Source organism: Scyliorhinus torazame, chromosome 9, assembly GCF_047496885.1.
Source record: "Scyliorhinus torazame isolate Kashiwa2021f chromosome 9, sScyTor2.1, whole genome shotgun sequence".
Classification (NCBI taxonomy): domain Eukaryota; kingdom Metazoa; phylum Chordata; class Chondrichthyes; order Carcharhiniformes; family Scyliorhinidae; genus Scyliorhinus; species Scyliorhinus torazame.
In genome coordinates this window covers 247,960,049-247,976,232 of record NC_092715.1, presented here as the reverse complement: position 1 = coordinate 247,976,232, position 16,184 = coordinate 247,960,049, and the positions used below count along the sequence as shown (strand labels likewise).

At 52.7% G+C, this 16,184-nt stretch overlaps 1 protein-coding gene across 5 annotated transcripts in view; it reads left to right on the top strand.

The window, feature by feature from the left end:
- LOC140429806 (tyrosine-protein kinase JAK2-like) overlaps positions 1–16,184 on the top strand; it is a 297,390-nt gene that overhangs the window by 260,367 nt on the left and 20,839 nt on the right. For all 5 annotated transcript variants that reach the window (XM_072517253.1, XM_072517255.1, XM_072517251.1 and 2 more), the window contains 4 exons: positions 426–513; positions 1,981–2,108; positions 14,860–14,998; positions 15,887–16,038. In XM_072517253.1, the coding sequence (XP_072373354.1) occupies positions 426–513; positions 1,981–2,108; positions 14,860–14,998; positions 15,887–16,038 (507 nt within the window). The remainder of the gene's footprint in view (positions 1–425; positions 514–1,980; positions 2,109–14,859; positions 14,999–15,886; positions 16,039–16,184) is intronic.

Sequence of the window (16,184 nt, the reverse complement as noted above, 5' to 3'; positions counted from 1 at the left end):
TACCACATTACAGAATACAATGATCGAGACTATTATTGCAGTATCTTCCAGTTATTTTCCCTTTCTTTATTTTGGCCACCATTCCTCTCCAGTCAAATCAACAGTAAATCTAACAGCAGGGTTCAAAATTCAGGAAGGTTTTGGCTGTCGCAGGGCACTGACTTTGTGGCTCATTGAGAGGCATAATGTTGCTCAGTAAGTAATGATTACTCGGGTAAAATAACCTGTTCTAACTGTATATAACTGTACAGCAGCCATTAAACAAAAATAAAAGTCATTGTGGAAAATTGCAATCTCGACAACCGATATAGCGCGTTTATCATGTCTCTAATATATGAAGTGCTGGGAAATATTTGCTTGAATTTTAAACTCAGCAATTGTTAATGAAACAAAAGTATTTTATTGTCTCTGACATTCTTTTTCAGTCGTTTTTTGAGGCAGCAAGCATGATGAGCCAACTGTCCTATAAGCACTTGGTGTTGAATTACGGAGTCTGTGTGTGTGGCGAAGGGAGTAAGTAAACCGTTTTTGAAGATTTTACTTGGTGTTGACGCAGCTGCTGAATGTTAGGAACTTCAGTTAACCGTTCCATTCTCACCGTAATTTTTACAGATGTGCACCAGGAACGCCCAAAGGCAAAAAGATGCTTGGGATGTTTTGGATGGTGGGATTTCCTGCCACGCCCACCCAAAGAGTTGGCAGGAAACACATCCCTGCGATCACAACCCCACAGCTGTTTAATGTTCTGAGGGGCATTAATTGGCTGGAGGTGGGGGCTTCTGCCCCTCACTCAGGCACCAGGCCCACCTCGAGCAGCCGCTTTCTGGTCTGGTTGGACGGCAGCTCTATAGTCCCAGTGACAACAGTGGCTAGGAATGTGACAACAAACAATCCCTGGATTTTAAGTCCTGGACTCCAGAACCAGGCCAATGCGGGACGGTGGAGAGGGGAGGTGAGGCCCAAAGGTGGATAAGGGGTGTGATGGGGAGGCCTGTCGAGGGGAAAGAGGGAGGATGCAGCCCCGCAAGTAGACCTTGGAGGGGTATGTGCCCAGTGTGGAAAGGGAGGTGACGCTGCACCCTTCACACCTATGGCCCGAGCAGGATGACCGGTCAGACTTACGTACCTGCCCCTGAACCTCCTCCACTCAGCCTAGAAATTGAAGTTGAGATGAAAAGCCTTAAGTGGATCTCCCTGTGCCTCGCCTGCCACCCCCCCCCCCCCCCCCCCTGAAAAGTTGTGGACAGGTCAGGGCGGATGAGAGGACAGCAGAAAGGCTGTTGAAGGGATTTTATGGCTCCCCTGAATATAGACTCACCAACGGGGAACCATAAAATTCTGCCTTGATGTTTGTTCAATGAAGTCAAGTCACCATTAACTGTTGAAAAAGGCGTTAACCACTGAAACTACCCACCAAAAAAAACAACCAAAAATGGAATATTTACATCTGAGGAAATTAAATTTGAAAAATGTAACTAGTTTCTTAAGATGGAGGATTCTGGAAATAAAGTTCAATCCCAATTTAAGCTCAACATCATCCAGAGTAAAGCCCACTTGATTGGCACTCCATACGCCGACTTAAACATTTAGTCTCTCCAATACCCCCACACTATGGGTGGGATTTTCTGTCCGTTCTCACCTGCCATGGGTCACCCAGCAACAGAAGGTGCGAACAATAGGAAACCCTGTTTACAGCGCCAAGGTCCCAGGTTCGATTCCCGTCTTGGGTCACTGTCTGTGCGGAGTCTGCACGTTATCCCCTGTTGGTGGGATGGGAGAAAAGAGGCATTTGGTCCCACATCCTCTGTCAGTTATGCTTTGTCCTGGAACTAATTACCTCATCACCATGCTTCCTTTTACTATTGAGGATCTCTCAAAATTTAGAAATGATTAAAATGGATGCCTGTCTTTGAACTTTGAGCGAGTTGTGCTTTATAATTTGCATCTTTTCTCTTTCTCCCTCCTTTCTTTTGGGAGCAGATGTCATGGTTCAGGAGTATGTGAAGTTTGGATCATTGGACACGTACCTGAAGCGAAACAAAAATAATGTGAATATCCTATGGAAGTTGGAGGTGGCCAAACAATTGGCTTGGGCAATGCATTTCTTAGTAAGTGAAGTTTTAGAAAAAACATTATTCGGAAAACTGGTTTCAAACCTTTTGTGCCAGTGTGTGTGAAGCACAGGTGCCTAAAATCTGATTTAAAAAAGATGGTTCATAGGATTCTTAGTCAGACAAAGTTTGGCACTGAGGCACACCTGGAGGTAATAAGATGAGTCTTACCCAAATGTAACCATTTTTTTTCTGTTAAGCGTCAGTGGGTGGGATCTTCCAGACCCGCCTAAGGCAAACCCTAAGGCGGGACTGGTGAGACACTCAAAACATCGGAGGGGCTGGAATATCCCGCCAGCGGTCAGTGATGAGCCGCAGGGGTGGAGGCTGGAAATTCCTGCCACATATTTTAAATCGGCATGGGATGCAAGGCTAGCATTTGTCGACCCAATTCGCTTTGAATTAATGGTTGGTCACACCATTTCAGAGTCAACCACATTGCTGTGGGTCTGGAGTCACATGTAGGCCTGATAGGTAAGGGGGGCAGATTTCCTTCCCTGAAGAGAGGACTAGTGAACCAGATGCATTTTTACAACAGTCGGCAATGATTTCCCGTTCATCATTAGACTTTTAATTCCAGGTTTTTACTTCATTAAATTCCACCATCTCACATGGTGGTATTCAAATTCCGGTCCCAAGAGCAAAATCCTGCGTCTCTGCAGTGTTAGTCCAGTCACTAACTCGCCACCACTTCCCCTATTACTCCATCCACATTCATTTTCCTGGCCCTAATGCTTGCATTCTTGCCTCTAGTTTGTCATGGCAAGGTGGTTATTCATCATCAACATTTGTTTTGATTTTGTTTTACAAATGAATTCATTTTTCAAATCAGCACTTTAGTTTCTGCACTTTAGAAACATATCTAAATTAATTTTATTTAAAATGTGCAGTTTTCAAATAAAGGAATTCAATTTCACAGAACATTTTTGGGCATTTTATAGCTGGAGATTATTTAAATAAGTATTTACATTAGCTAATACCTGGCTAAGCTGATATGGCTGTATGAGTTATAAAATACCAGCAGAGGTTTATAGTATTCCTTATCCATGTCATAGAGGTTTACAGCATGAATACAGGCCCTTCGGCCCAACTTGTCCATGCTGCCTAGTTACCACTTAGCTAGTACCAATTGTCTGCATTTGGCCCATATCCCTCTATACATCGTTCCCATATAACTGTCCAAACGCTTTTTTAAATACAAAATTGTACCCGTCTCTACTACTGCCTTATTTATTTATTTCTAAATTAAGTACTGAAGCAGGTCATGAATATTATGAGTTTTTATAAAACTAGCCACCTAGAAATCCTGTTATTTATTTAGCACTTCACATCACGTCACCTGGTAAGTTTATAAGTCTTCAAAGCCATTACTAAAATATGCACATTTCAAAGCCACCACATTTGCCTGACCACTACAAGCCAGCTCTTATTTCTTCACATTCCACATTGCTTTTTATAATTTATTCCTTCAAGGAATATGGGTGTCACTGGCAAGGTCAGCATTTACTACCCATCCAGAATTGCCCTCGAACGGAATAGATTTCTGGGTCATTTCAGAGTGTGGTTAAGAGTCAACCACCTTGCTGTGGGTCTGGAATTCACCTGTAGTTGCAGACCAGGTGAGGAAGACATTAGTGAACCTGATGGGTTTTTCTTTTGCAGCAATCAATGATGGTTTAATGGTCACCATCACTGAGGCTGACTTTCAATTCCAGATTTTATCATTTTGAATTTAAATTCCATCATCTTTCGGGGTGGGAATTGAATCCATGTCCCCAGGCCATTAGCCTGGCAATCTTTGGATTGCCAGACCACACTGCGCCTCTGTCTCCCTTTTTGTTCATTTAATTAGACAAGCCCTCTTAAATGGTCTTTTCCGTTTTAGATTCTTTCAATTCTCCCCTATCCACTTAGCTCCTTAATGGGAACAAGTTAAGGCCCAATGGCTTCTTCCTGGATTGAGCAACAGTATTGAACCACCAGCCAGTTTCCATTATTCAGAACGGGTGAATGAAACACAAACGAGTCCAGAGCTTTATTTCATACTGAAGGATGAAGGAACAATAAAAGAGATGACATTCTTTATTCATCCAAATTCGTTCAAAATACAAAATTATGCGATTCATGGACTGTCTTTAGATTTTGCTCTTGATATGACAAGTTAAGTTTCAGTTGTACTTTATTAGAATCTTAAGAGTGGTTACAACACAGAAGGGGGCCATTCAGGCTGTCAATTTCATGCTGGCTCGATGGCAAAGCTAATTAGCTAGTCCCACTACCCTGTCTTTTCCCTGTAGCCCTGCATTTTGTTTACCTTTTCAGATAATTATCCAATTCCCTATTGAGGGGCACGATTGAATCTGCCTCCACAACACACTCGGGCAGTACATTCCAAATCCTGCATTAAAACAAAGATTTTTCCTCATGTAGCTTCTGGTTATTTAAAAAACAGAGTGGCAAAGAAGGATGAGGTGGCTTTGATACTAAAGTATGGCATAAGGACATTAATGAGAAAGGATCTCGGCTTAGAAAATTGAAGCAGTATGGGTGGAGAATAAGATTGGCAAGAGCCAGCAAATGCTGGTGAGAATAGTCTATCAACCCCCTAATCCTAGTTCAGCTGTTTGGAAGAGCAACACACAAGAAGTTATTGGAACATGTAACTAAGGCAATTGTAATAATTGTGGGGAACTTTAATCTTCATATAGACTGGACCAATCAAATTGGCAAGAATCAACTCTAATATGAGTTTTTAGAATGTTTCTGTGATAGTTCCATGGAGCAATATATTGTGGAACCAACTAGAGATGAAGCTTCTTTGAGATCGAGCATTGTGTTTTTTTTATTTGTTCATGGGACATGCATGTCACAGGCTGTGCCAGTGCCCATCCCTAATTGTCTTTGAGGCAGTCAACCATGCTGCTGGAGGCCAGACCAGGCAAGGACAGCCTAAACGATATGAGTGAACCAGATGGGTTTTTACAACAATCAACAAATGATTCATGGTCATCATAGACTTTTAATTCCAGATTTTAATTGAATTCACAATTCACCATCTTCAGTGGAAGGATTTGAACCTGGGCCCACAGAGCATTACTCTGGGTCTCTAGTTTACTAGTCCAGTGACAATACTACTATGCCACTGCCTCCCCATATAGTTATGAAGGGATTGGGTAAATATTAAATGGTACAGTGGTGATTAAATAGTGGAAAACACTTAACAAAACAATTCAAATTGATCAACAGAATACATTCCACTGAAAAACAAAACTCAACAAGAAAGATGTATACGTTGATTGCTCAGAAAGTTGAAGATGGGATTTGATTTTTAAAAAGAGGCTTCTACTGTTGCAAACTATAGTAGCAGGTTTGAAGAATAGGAATGTTTTAGAAACCAGAAAAAGACCCCAAAAGTTTCTAAATGGGAAAGAAATAGAATGAGAGGAAACGAACCAAGAATCTAAAAGCAGAGTCAGTAAGAGTCAGTACAAAAGAGTAGCTAAACCTATAAATATTGATACCCTAGAAGCACAGGTAGAAATTATTATGGGGAATGAGGCAATGGCAGAAACATTGAAAAAATATCTTGGGCGGGATTCTCCGACCCCCCGCCGGGTCGGAGAATCCCCAGGGGGGCGGCGCGAATCCCACCACGACACCCCGACAGCGGCTGCCGTATTCTCCGGAGCCATTTTTCCAGCGGGGTCGGGATCCCCGCCACGCCGGTCGGCCCCCCACCCGGCGATTCTCCGGACCCCAATGGGCCGAGCAGTCGTCCATTTTTGACCAGACCAGCCGGCATGAATTACTCACCTCACGCATGACGGTGAGTATGCGAGGGCGGTCCGCGGGGGGGGGGGAAGCCCCTGTAGGGCTCCGCCATGACCGGCGCGGAGAAGAGAACCCCCCGCGCATGCGCTAAAATACGCCGGCCGGTCTGCGCATGCGCGGAACCACGCCGTCCGTTCCGTGCATGCGCGAGATCACACCAGCCCTTCGGCGCATGCACAAACTCGCACCGGCCGGAGCGGCGCCAACCACTCCAGCGTCCACCTAGTCTCCGGATGTGCAGAGAATTCCGCACTTTCGGGAGCTGTTGACACCGGAGTGGTTGGCGCCAGTTTTCCTGCCAGCGTTGGGACTTAGTCCCTAGAAGGGAGAATCGCGGCCCTTATGTCTATCTTCACAATAGATTAAAATACGACAAATCCCCAAGAGATGATGGTCTACTATGCCCTCTGGTTTGCAAAGAGATAGCTGCAGAGATAGTGACTATTCTGGAGTTAGTTTTCCAAAATTCCCTTGATTCTGGGATAATCCCAGCAGATTGGGAGGTGGCAAACCTGACACCACTATTCAAGAAAGGAGTGAGAGTGAAAACTGGAAATTACAGGCCGGTTAGTCTGATATCAGTCGTTTGGAAAGTGCTGGGGAATGAGGCAATGGCAGAAACATTGAAAAAATAAGGAATCTTAACTCTACTTGGAAAATCATAAAAATCATCAGACAAAAGGGAAATTGTGTTTAACAATTTTGAGGTGCATAATTAATAGAGTAGATAGAGGGCAATCAGTGAATGTGTAATACCTGAACTTCCAAAAAGCACTTAAAGGTTAACAGGCAAGATAATAGCTCATAGAATTGGGGGGAATATCTTAGCATGGACAGAGGATTGCTCAGTGGACAGGAAGCAAAAGGCATAAATGGGGCATTCTCAAGTTGGGAGACTGTGACTAATGTAATTCTGCATAGATCGATGCTGGGGCTTCAGCTGTTTACGATCTACAATCATGCCTTCTACAAAGAGATAGAGAATAATGAAGTCTTCCTACGACGTACAGGGCTTTGGTGAGGTTAAAACATGGACACACTCTCAGTTAAGGGAGCCAATCATTTGGGACTGAGATTAGGAGAAATTTCTTCACTTAAAAGTGAAGCGTTGGAATGTTCCACCCCAGAGGGTTATGGGTGTCACGTCGTTGATTATATTTAAGGCTGGGATAGACAGACTTTTGGGCAGGATTCACCGTCCTACCCGCCCCATTTTCCTGCACGGCGCGCCCTCGCCGGCAGCGGGATTCTCCATTCCCACGGCTTCTCATTGTGGGCCACCTCACGTCATCAGGGAACCCGGTTGTGCTACCCGGCGGGGCGGTGGATCCAGCCGTTTGTCTCTTAAGGGTGTTAGGAAAGAGTTATTGGGCGCGATTCTCCACTCCCATGCCGGTTGGGAGAATCGCCTGGGCCGCCAAAATTTCCCGCGACGCCGGTCCGACGCCCTCCCGCGATTCTCCTAAGCGGCGGGAACGGCACGGTCGAGTTTCGGAGGCCGGAGAATCGCCCGAGACACCCAAAACGGCGATTCTCCGGCACCCCTGCTATTCTCAGGCCCGGATGGGCCGAAGTCCCGACGGCGTGACCCCAGTTCACGCCGTCGCCGTTCACACCTGCTTTGTAAAGTTGTCAGCCAGTGGTGCTGGCTGACGCTGAGCAGGGAGGAGGTGAGCGGACTGTAGCGCAGCGCCCGGAGACCGGGTTGGCTTCCCTGAGAAGGCTGCGGCCAAAGGGGGGGGGTGCGGGAGAGTGTGCAGGTGGGGGGGAGGTGCGGGAGAGTGTGCAGGTGGGAGGGGGGTGAGGGAGAGTGTGCAGGTGGGGGGGGGGGGGAGGGGGGGGAGGGAGAGTGTGCAGGTGGAGGGGGGGGTGAGGGAGAGTGTGCAGGTGGGGGGGGGTGAGGGAGAGTGTGCAGGTGGGGGGGGGCGGGAGAGTGTGCAGGTGGGGGGGGCGGTGAGGGAGAGTGCAGGTGGGAGGGGGGTGAGGGAGAGTGTGCAGGTGGGAGGGGGGGTGCGGGAGAGTGTTCTGGTGGGAGGGGGCGAGGGAGAGTGTGCAGGCAGGAGGGGGTGTGAGGGAGCGGAGTGCAGGTGGGAGGGGGGCGGGAGAGTGTGCAGGTGGGAGGGGGGTGAGGGAGAGTGTGCAGGTGGGAGGGGGGTGAGGGAGAGTGTGCAGGTGGGAGGGGGGTGAGGGAGAGTGTGCAGGTGGGAGGGGGGTGAGGGAGAGTGTGCAGGTGGGGGGGGGGCGGGAGAGTGTGCAGGTGGGGGGGGGCGGGAGAGTGTGCAGGTGGGGGGGTGCGGGAGAGGGTGCAGGTGGGAGGGGGGTGAGGGAAAGTGTGGATGGTATCGTCCATCCGCGGATGCCACATGTCAGCCGCCCTGATATGGCAGGACGGTGACGAGGTCACGGCCGCAGGGTGCCTGTGGCTGATGGGCACAGGCGAGTGGCACACTGGTGAGCAGTACGGTGTGAAGTGACTGTTGGGCGCAGACAGTGACCAGGTGTTAGGCTGGCTGCGTATCCGCAGCGCGACCAGGCCACCGGGGCACACAGGTATCCCATGCAGCCCGGCTGCCGAGGTGTGGAAGAACCTCCGTGTAACATGTCGTTTCTCTGCCCCCCCCCACCACCCTCCTGCAGGTCACCATGTATGCCAACCAGACAGCGACGTTCACTGCCGTGGTTGGAGCCGCAGCTCTGGAGTTTGCCATCCGGCAGCGTAGAGTCGGATGGCCCACAGTGGCTGCAGATGCAGCGGTTGCTGCTGCAGCAGAGGGGATGGCCGCGGAGTGGCCCGTCATCGACACGCAGGCCGCAGGCGCCTAGGACCCGAATGTACAGGGGGATGCTGAGGGGAACATTGACCGCCAGACGGCGAGGAATGCAGAGGAAGTGCTTGGGGGGGAGCAGGAGGAGGAGCAGGTGGAGCCACTAATGGTGGGGCCAGGGCGCCACAGGCGTCCAGCAAGGCCGAGGGTGTACCGTGACAGAATGTCGTTCGAGGCCCTACCGGACATCACATGCAGGAGGAGACTACGGTTCAGCAGGGAGATGATCGCACATATATGCCAGCTCGTGACGCACCTCACACCACGTGGAATGGGAGGAGGACACGCGATACCAGTCTCCGTCAAGGTGACGGTGGCCCTAAACCTCTATGCGACCGGTTCCTTCCAGGCGCCGAGCGGGGACCTCTCCGGGATATCACAGGCATCGATCCACAGGTGCATCAGGGCCGTCACCGATGCCTTGTACGCCATCGCGGACAGGTACGTTCAATTCCCCGAGGACCGAGCACAGCAGGAAACACGGGCACGTGGATTGGCCAAGGTGGCCGGGATACCGATGGGCCAGGGTGTCATCGATGGTGTGCACGTCCCCATGCGCCCGCCTGCAGACAACAGCGATGTGTTCATGAACAGGAGGGGTGCGTACTCCATGAACGTTCAGGTGGTGTGCGACCCCCACATGAAGATCATGCACGTGTGTACAAGGTACCCTGGGAGTGTGCATGACGCCTACATTCTGGCACAGTCGTTCATCCCCGCAATGTTCGATGGATGCCCCCACCCCCCCCCCCCCGGCTGAGGGGCTGGTTGCTGGGCGACAAGGGCTATCCATTGAGGTCATGGCTGCTGACGCCAATACGGAGGCCTCACACCAACGCGGAGAGCCTATACAACGAGGCACATGCAGCAACCAGGGGTGTGGTGGAGCGGTGCTTCGGGCTGCTGAAGATGCGCTTCAGATGCCTGGACCGATCAGGAGGGGCCCTGCAGTACCGGCCCGACAGGGTCATTCGCATGGTTGTGGTCTGCTGTGCGCTGCACAACATTGCCATGCGGAGGGGAGATGACCTGGTGGAGGAGCCGGAGGGAGGACCCGACGGCACCGGAGCCAACGCAAACGAGGGGGATGGGGAAGAGGAGGATGCGGAGGATGAGGATGATGGCGCGCATCAGGGTGGGGGAGGGGCGCAGGAAGCAGACACTGCCCGGCTGCTCGTTACGCCGAGGAGGCTGCGCGACGGCTCCGCCGGGGGCAGCGGGCACGCGACGCGTTGGTGGCCGCACGGTTCACGCACTGTGGGGGTGGGATTCGCTGAACACTGCCACTTGCACCGTCACTCCTGTACACAGGCACCACACAGCACCCACCACCTTCCCCCCGCACCGCGTTCACGGCAACTATTCCACATCACCTTACCACTGCGGCACTACGGGATTGCACAACATTGATGATTGGGTAAGCGGTTGTGATCAGTGCCATGTTGAATGAAAACAGCCCGCTCTGCGATGAGCTGTGTGCTCAGATTCGCCAGCCAAGGTCTGACTCATGGCTATAGCTGAACCATGCACTCCGGTGGTCACAGCCTTCATGACGGATATTTCACCACATGCCCGTGGGGCGGCTGGCGTCGGGGTACCGAGCACAACGGTGTCCAATTATGGCGGGGGCAGGGGGGGGGAAAGGGTCACCACATCCGGAACAGACCTTGCACAGCTCGTATACCACAACGCCAATCGGGCACCCTCCCGAACCCCTTGGCACCGGACATAGCACACAGTCTTACAAGTCAAATTTAACAGTGCGTTTATTCGTGTGGTGAACATAGGTGCCCTACCCCCTACAACTAAACTGTGCCCTGCACCCGTGCCAACTTCTTACGTGCCTAGCGACTTTGCCTTACGGGCCCAACCACTACGTCTAGGTGTGTTCCCAGATGGTACAGCAGGAGTGGAGGTGGACTGCTGTGAATCACGCCCTTCGACATGGCTCCCCTTCGGCACGCGTTTCCTGGGGCGGCCCGGCTTCGATGGGCCAGGCTGCTCTGCGGGCGTGCTGGATGGCGTGGTGCCACCCTGACCTGCCCGCTCCCCACCAGATGCGCCAGAGACGGAACGGGGGAGGCCGAGTGTACCGGGCCCCAGAACCTCCTCCTCCCTCGGGGAGCCCGGTGGCCCCTGGGCCTCACTGTGGGACGGAGATGGGCTCGGAGACATGCCCCGTCGCACCCCCGACACCTGGCGCTGCCAGTCCTGGAGGCCTGCAGCGGTATCGACCACGGTCCGAATGTTCGCCGAGACAGGGCCCAGGGAGTGCCACATTCCTGCCAAGGTCTGTGCGATCTCGCCCTGTGAGTGCGCAACGCCATCCATCACGTGTGCCAGGCGGTCTATGCTCTCCGCAACCGACTGCTGGGACTGAGCCATCGCTTGCTGGGACCGGGCCATGGCATGGTGAGACTCAGCCAGGGCCCGGAGAGCGGCGGCAAAGTCGTGTTGGCTCTGGCAGTATGGCTACCTGTGAGAGGGCAGCCCGCTCCTGGGCCATGGATGACGTGTGCGTGTGAAGCCCAACGCCTTGCAGAACCTGACCCATGGCCAAAACCCCTTCACCCATTGCCTCCACCGCGGGCGCCACCTGTGCGGTGTCGGCCTGGGTGGCTGCGATGAGCGGCATCACTCCCTGCTCCTGGACGCGGATAGACTCCTCCAGCTGCGTGTGCAGATCCTGGAAGGTGGCTCTCATCCCGTTACTCAGTCCCTGAGTGTCCATACGTATCGGTTGTCCGGGTGGGTCAATTACATCCAGGAACCCGGGAACCGTCTGGGTGGCAGCTGGTTGCTGGGCCTGGGCTGCCCTCCGACCGTCCAGCCCCTCGGCTGCTCCAAACTCCACCTGCTGTACCGGCTCGGCTGTGGGGTGCGTACCAGACTGTGACCCGGGAGCCTCATCACTTATCTACCCAACCGAGGTGAGTGTCTCTGTGATGCTGAATGGTGTGGGAGACAGCAATGCCGCAAGCTCGAGGTCATCATCCGTCAGGAAGTCTGGTGTGTACTGGTCCCCCTCATGGCCCGGCGCAAGCTCCATGCGGGCCATGTCGTCTTGACCTCCAGTTCGATCCAGCGGGTGTGTGGCCGTGATGTGGGCTTCGGCATGACCGTCCACCCTGTGCCCCTGACTAAGGTCTGTCCCGGAGGTCTCAGCGTCCCGGTCCTGTGTCCCAGACTGTGAGGTCAGCCCTCCTGTCCGACCAACTGCCAACCTCTGGCGTGCGTCCCTGGGTGCCGTTGCGGTGGGTGGCGTTGCGCTGCTTCCTGGGCGAGATGTCCCTGAAGGTCCGGCCGATGGCCCTGGGGAACATAAGATTCCAGGTTCGTTAGACACGGTGGCCCGGGTGTGTGGTGGTGGTGGGTGCACAGTGTGAGGGGGGATGGGATCTGGGGTGCAGTGGCCAGAGTGTGAGGGGGGTGGGATCTGGGGTGCAGTGGCCAGAGTGTGAGGGGGGTGGGATCTGGGGTGCAGTGGCCAGAGTGTGAGGGGGGATGGGATCGGGGGTGCAGTGGCCAGAGTGTGAGGGGGGCGATGTCGGGTTGGGGGTGGAGAGGACATGCAGGGTTCTCTCACTTGCTTCTGCGCCTCCGACCTGGCATGGCGCGATCTCCCGGGTGGCGGATCCCCCAGCGAGGTCCAGGGCCCTCTGCTCGTGAACGGTTAGGGGGTGCAGGACCGGAGAACCCCCTCCGGTTCTCATGCGCTCCCGCTGGTTATGCGCTGTCTTGTCCTGGGAGGGGGGGGGTGGGGAGGGGGGCAGATAAAGCATCACCATTAGGCGGGTATCATCAGGGCATGCAGATATTGACAATATTGTTGCTGGTTCAGGAGACAGCACGCCATGGGTTCGCTCCAGGGGGGTCCCGGGGCTCATGTGGGTCGAGTAGATAGTTGGGCACCGTGACCCCCCCCCCCAAACCCCCTGACCCCCCCCAACATCGTCCCTGATGCCCCAGTCCCCCCCAACTCCCACCCAACCCCACTTCCCCCGCCCCCCCGTGCCGGGTTGGGGGGGGGGGGAGCCTGGGGGCACCCTCATGGCACGTACCCTGGCAGCCCGGGTGAGGTCGTGCAGCTTCTTGCGGCACTGCTCCCCCGTCCGGGGGGTCTGCCCCACAGCACTGACTGCAGTGCCCACCTTCCGCCAGCCGTGCCTCACCGCACTGGATGGCTGGCGATGCCCACGACTTGGGCAGAGGGTGTCCCTTCTCCGCTCCACCTCATCCACCAGGGTGTCCAGGTCCGTATCCCGGAACCTCGGTCCGGCTCTTCGGGGCTCAGCCATCTCCTCAGTTCTCCTCCGGGTCCTCTGTGCGCGGTTTGCACAATTTATGACGCAGCGTTGCGTCATTCGGGCGTCGCACGGTGACGACACGGCCTTCGCGGAACGCCCCCCCGAGGTTCTCGCGGCCCCGATCCTAGCCCTTTTTCGAGCCCTGAATCGGTCGGGATCGGGGCCGTTCCGCATCGTCATGAACCTCGACGGCGTTCACGACGGCGCGGCCACTTCGGCGTGGGAGTGGAGAATCGCGCCCAATGTTCCCCAGTGCTTATGTTTGAATTGGAGCTTTAATTGATTAATAGATCACGCCTATTGTTTGATAGGCTGCACATAAATGTAAAGGGGATACAGGTGGTACTGTGCTGTGTTCGAGGCGTGATCATTGAACACACTAATCTTGGAGTCAAAGAAGTGAAGACTTGCTTTTTCATTCTTATTGTAGTGTTACCATCGGAGCTTAGCAAGGGAATCAAAGGATGTGGGGAGCAGGGATGGATTCTCTAATCCCGCGGCAGAGTGTCCCCGCCGTCGTAAACGCCGTCGCGTTTTACAACGGCGTGGACGGGCTGACCCGACGACTAATTCTGGCCCGCAAAAGGGGCCAGCACGGCACTGGAGTGGTTCACGCTGCTCCAGCTGCAGATCTCGGCGCAAACTGGGCACCGCGGGATCCGCGCATGCGCAGTGGCACCATGAGAGAATCCCGCCCCAGGTGTTTGACAATTTTAGTGGGAATGTGGAGGTGAAGCCTGAGATCAGCCATGATTGTACTGAATGGTGGAGCGGTCTTAATGGACCATATGGCCTGCATCTGCTCCAATCTCTTGTGTTTTCTCGTTCTTTATACCAATCACTCTAAATCATTGTCCTTTTGTTTTAGATCCTTCCGTCAATGGGAACAGTTCCCTATTGAATCCCTCCAGATGCATCATAATTTAGAACACCTCTATTAAATCTCCAACCAACTTTTAGAGCCCCAGCTTTGCTAGTCTATTCAAGAGTCTCTGGGCGCGATTCTCCACTCCCACGCCGGTTGGGAAAATCGCCTGGGCCGCCAAAATTTCCGGGGACGCCGGTCCGACGCCCTCCCGCGATTCTCCCAAGCGGCAGGAACGGCCCGGTCGAGTTTCGCAGGCCGGAGAATCGCCGGAGACACCGAAAATGGCGATTCTCCGGCACCCCCGCTATTCTGAGGCCCGGATGGGCCGAGCGGCCAGGCCAAAACGGCGGGTTCCCCCCGGCGCCATCCACACCTGGTCGCTGCAGTCGTGGGCGGTGCGTGAACGCTGGGGGGGGGCGGCCTGTGGGGGGGCAAGGGGGGATCCTGCACTGGGGGGTACCTCAAATGTGGGGTGGCCCGCGATCGGTGCCCACCGATCGTCGGGCCGTCCTCTCTGAAGGAGGACCTCCTTCCTTCCGCGGCCCCGCAGGATCCGTCCGCCATCTTCTTGCGGGGCGGACTTAGAGAGGACGGCAACCACGCCACGTCTGTTATGCGGCGCCGGCCGCGTCATCTATGCGGCGCCGCTTTTACGCGGACGACAAGGTCTGGCACGTGTAGATGACACGGCCCTGATACTGGCCCATTGTCAGGGCCTGAATCGGTCGGGACCGGGGCCGTTCCGCGCCATCGTGAACCTCGACGGCGTTCACGACGGCGCAGCCACTTCGGCGTGGGAGTGGAGAATCCCGCCCTCTGATCCTGGAACCATTCCCATTTATCTTATTATTAAAGCATGAAGGAGACCACTTATTGTGTGGCTTTTGTAGGGATTCTAATTCTTTTTCCTCATGTAGGAAGACCGAAACCTTGTCCATGGAAATGTCTGTGCCAAGAATGTCCTGATGATCAGGGAAGAGGACAGGAAGACTGGAAATCCTCCATTCATAAAGCTTGCTGACCCTGGAGTTGGTATGACCGTTCTACCGAAAGATGGTAAGGCTACCTGACTAAACCGAGGGTTTAATGGATATGTATTCACTGATTTGTGAAGAGTACATATATTTATGGTTTTCTGCTTTGTTTCAATCAAAAGATGCTGCAGTACACTATCCCAAATTTGGCTGTCCAAAAACCAGACATTTTCAGAATGTGCCCTGCATCAATTTTAATTGAGTAAATTGAAAAAAAACGTATCTGCCCTATTCGGTTAGGCGTTGCATTGGTGGGGTGTGATACCTGGCTAATTATCCCCTTCATCACTTGTGCGCCAGCGTATCACCACGCTTGAGTGACCCTTGACCTCATCCGGCATGGCCTTTGTCCCAAAGTTGCTGGTTTTGAGAGACTGAATGGGTGTAATAAACTCCTGCTTTATTTCATTCCAGTTTCCTCTCTACCAATTGATACGATATAGCAGAAATAGTACAATATTCCAGCTGGACTAAAAATACTACTTTGCTGTGAAGTCGACCTAACCTCGGGCTAGCACAATAGTTTATTGATGATTTCAACATTGATTCAGTGCTAACATTGATTCAGCGCTCTTAGTTTCAGGTCTCCACTCTGATTTCCTCATCCTCCACCCCACAAATATACACACATACACTGTTGTGTACTCTGTGGGAAATCAATTTGTATTGCAGAAGTCAAAACAATTCATTTTGTATGTGGGAGATTTTGCTTCATCCAAGTGATAAGATTATCAATAACCCAAGTATTTAAATGTATTCCCCTTTAGCCAGAGAGCCCATGTTTGTTAACGTGTGTCAGAGGTTGTGTTGTACAGTTTTCTGATGAATGCAATTTTAGTTTTATATTCTGTTGCCAGGAAGTATTTGTCAGCTTTCTGTCTATAGTGTGCCAATCTGTTCCATTATGCAGTTCTCGTTGAACGGATTCCCTGGGTACCACCAGAATGCATTGAGGATCCCAAGAACTTGGGCTTGGCAACAGACAAATGGAGTTTTGGAACCACTTTATGGGAGATTTGCAGTGGAGGAGATAAACCACTTGGTCCATTTGACTCCACAAGGGTGAGTTGAACTGGATTTAAATGCCATGCACCTTCCTATAGCGTTAAAAGAGGAGCCAGGCAAACAATGCCTTCTTGCAAGGCCTACGGTGGTGAGGATTTCCCAGTCTCCACTTGTGGAGTTTGTTTGCAATTTCCATTTCACAA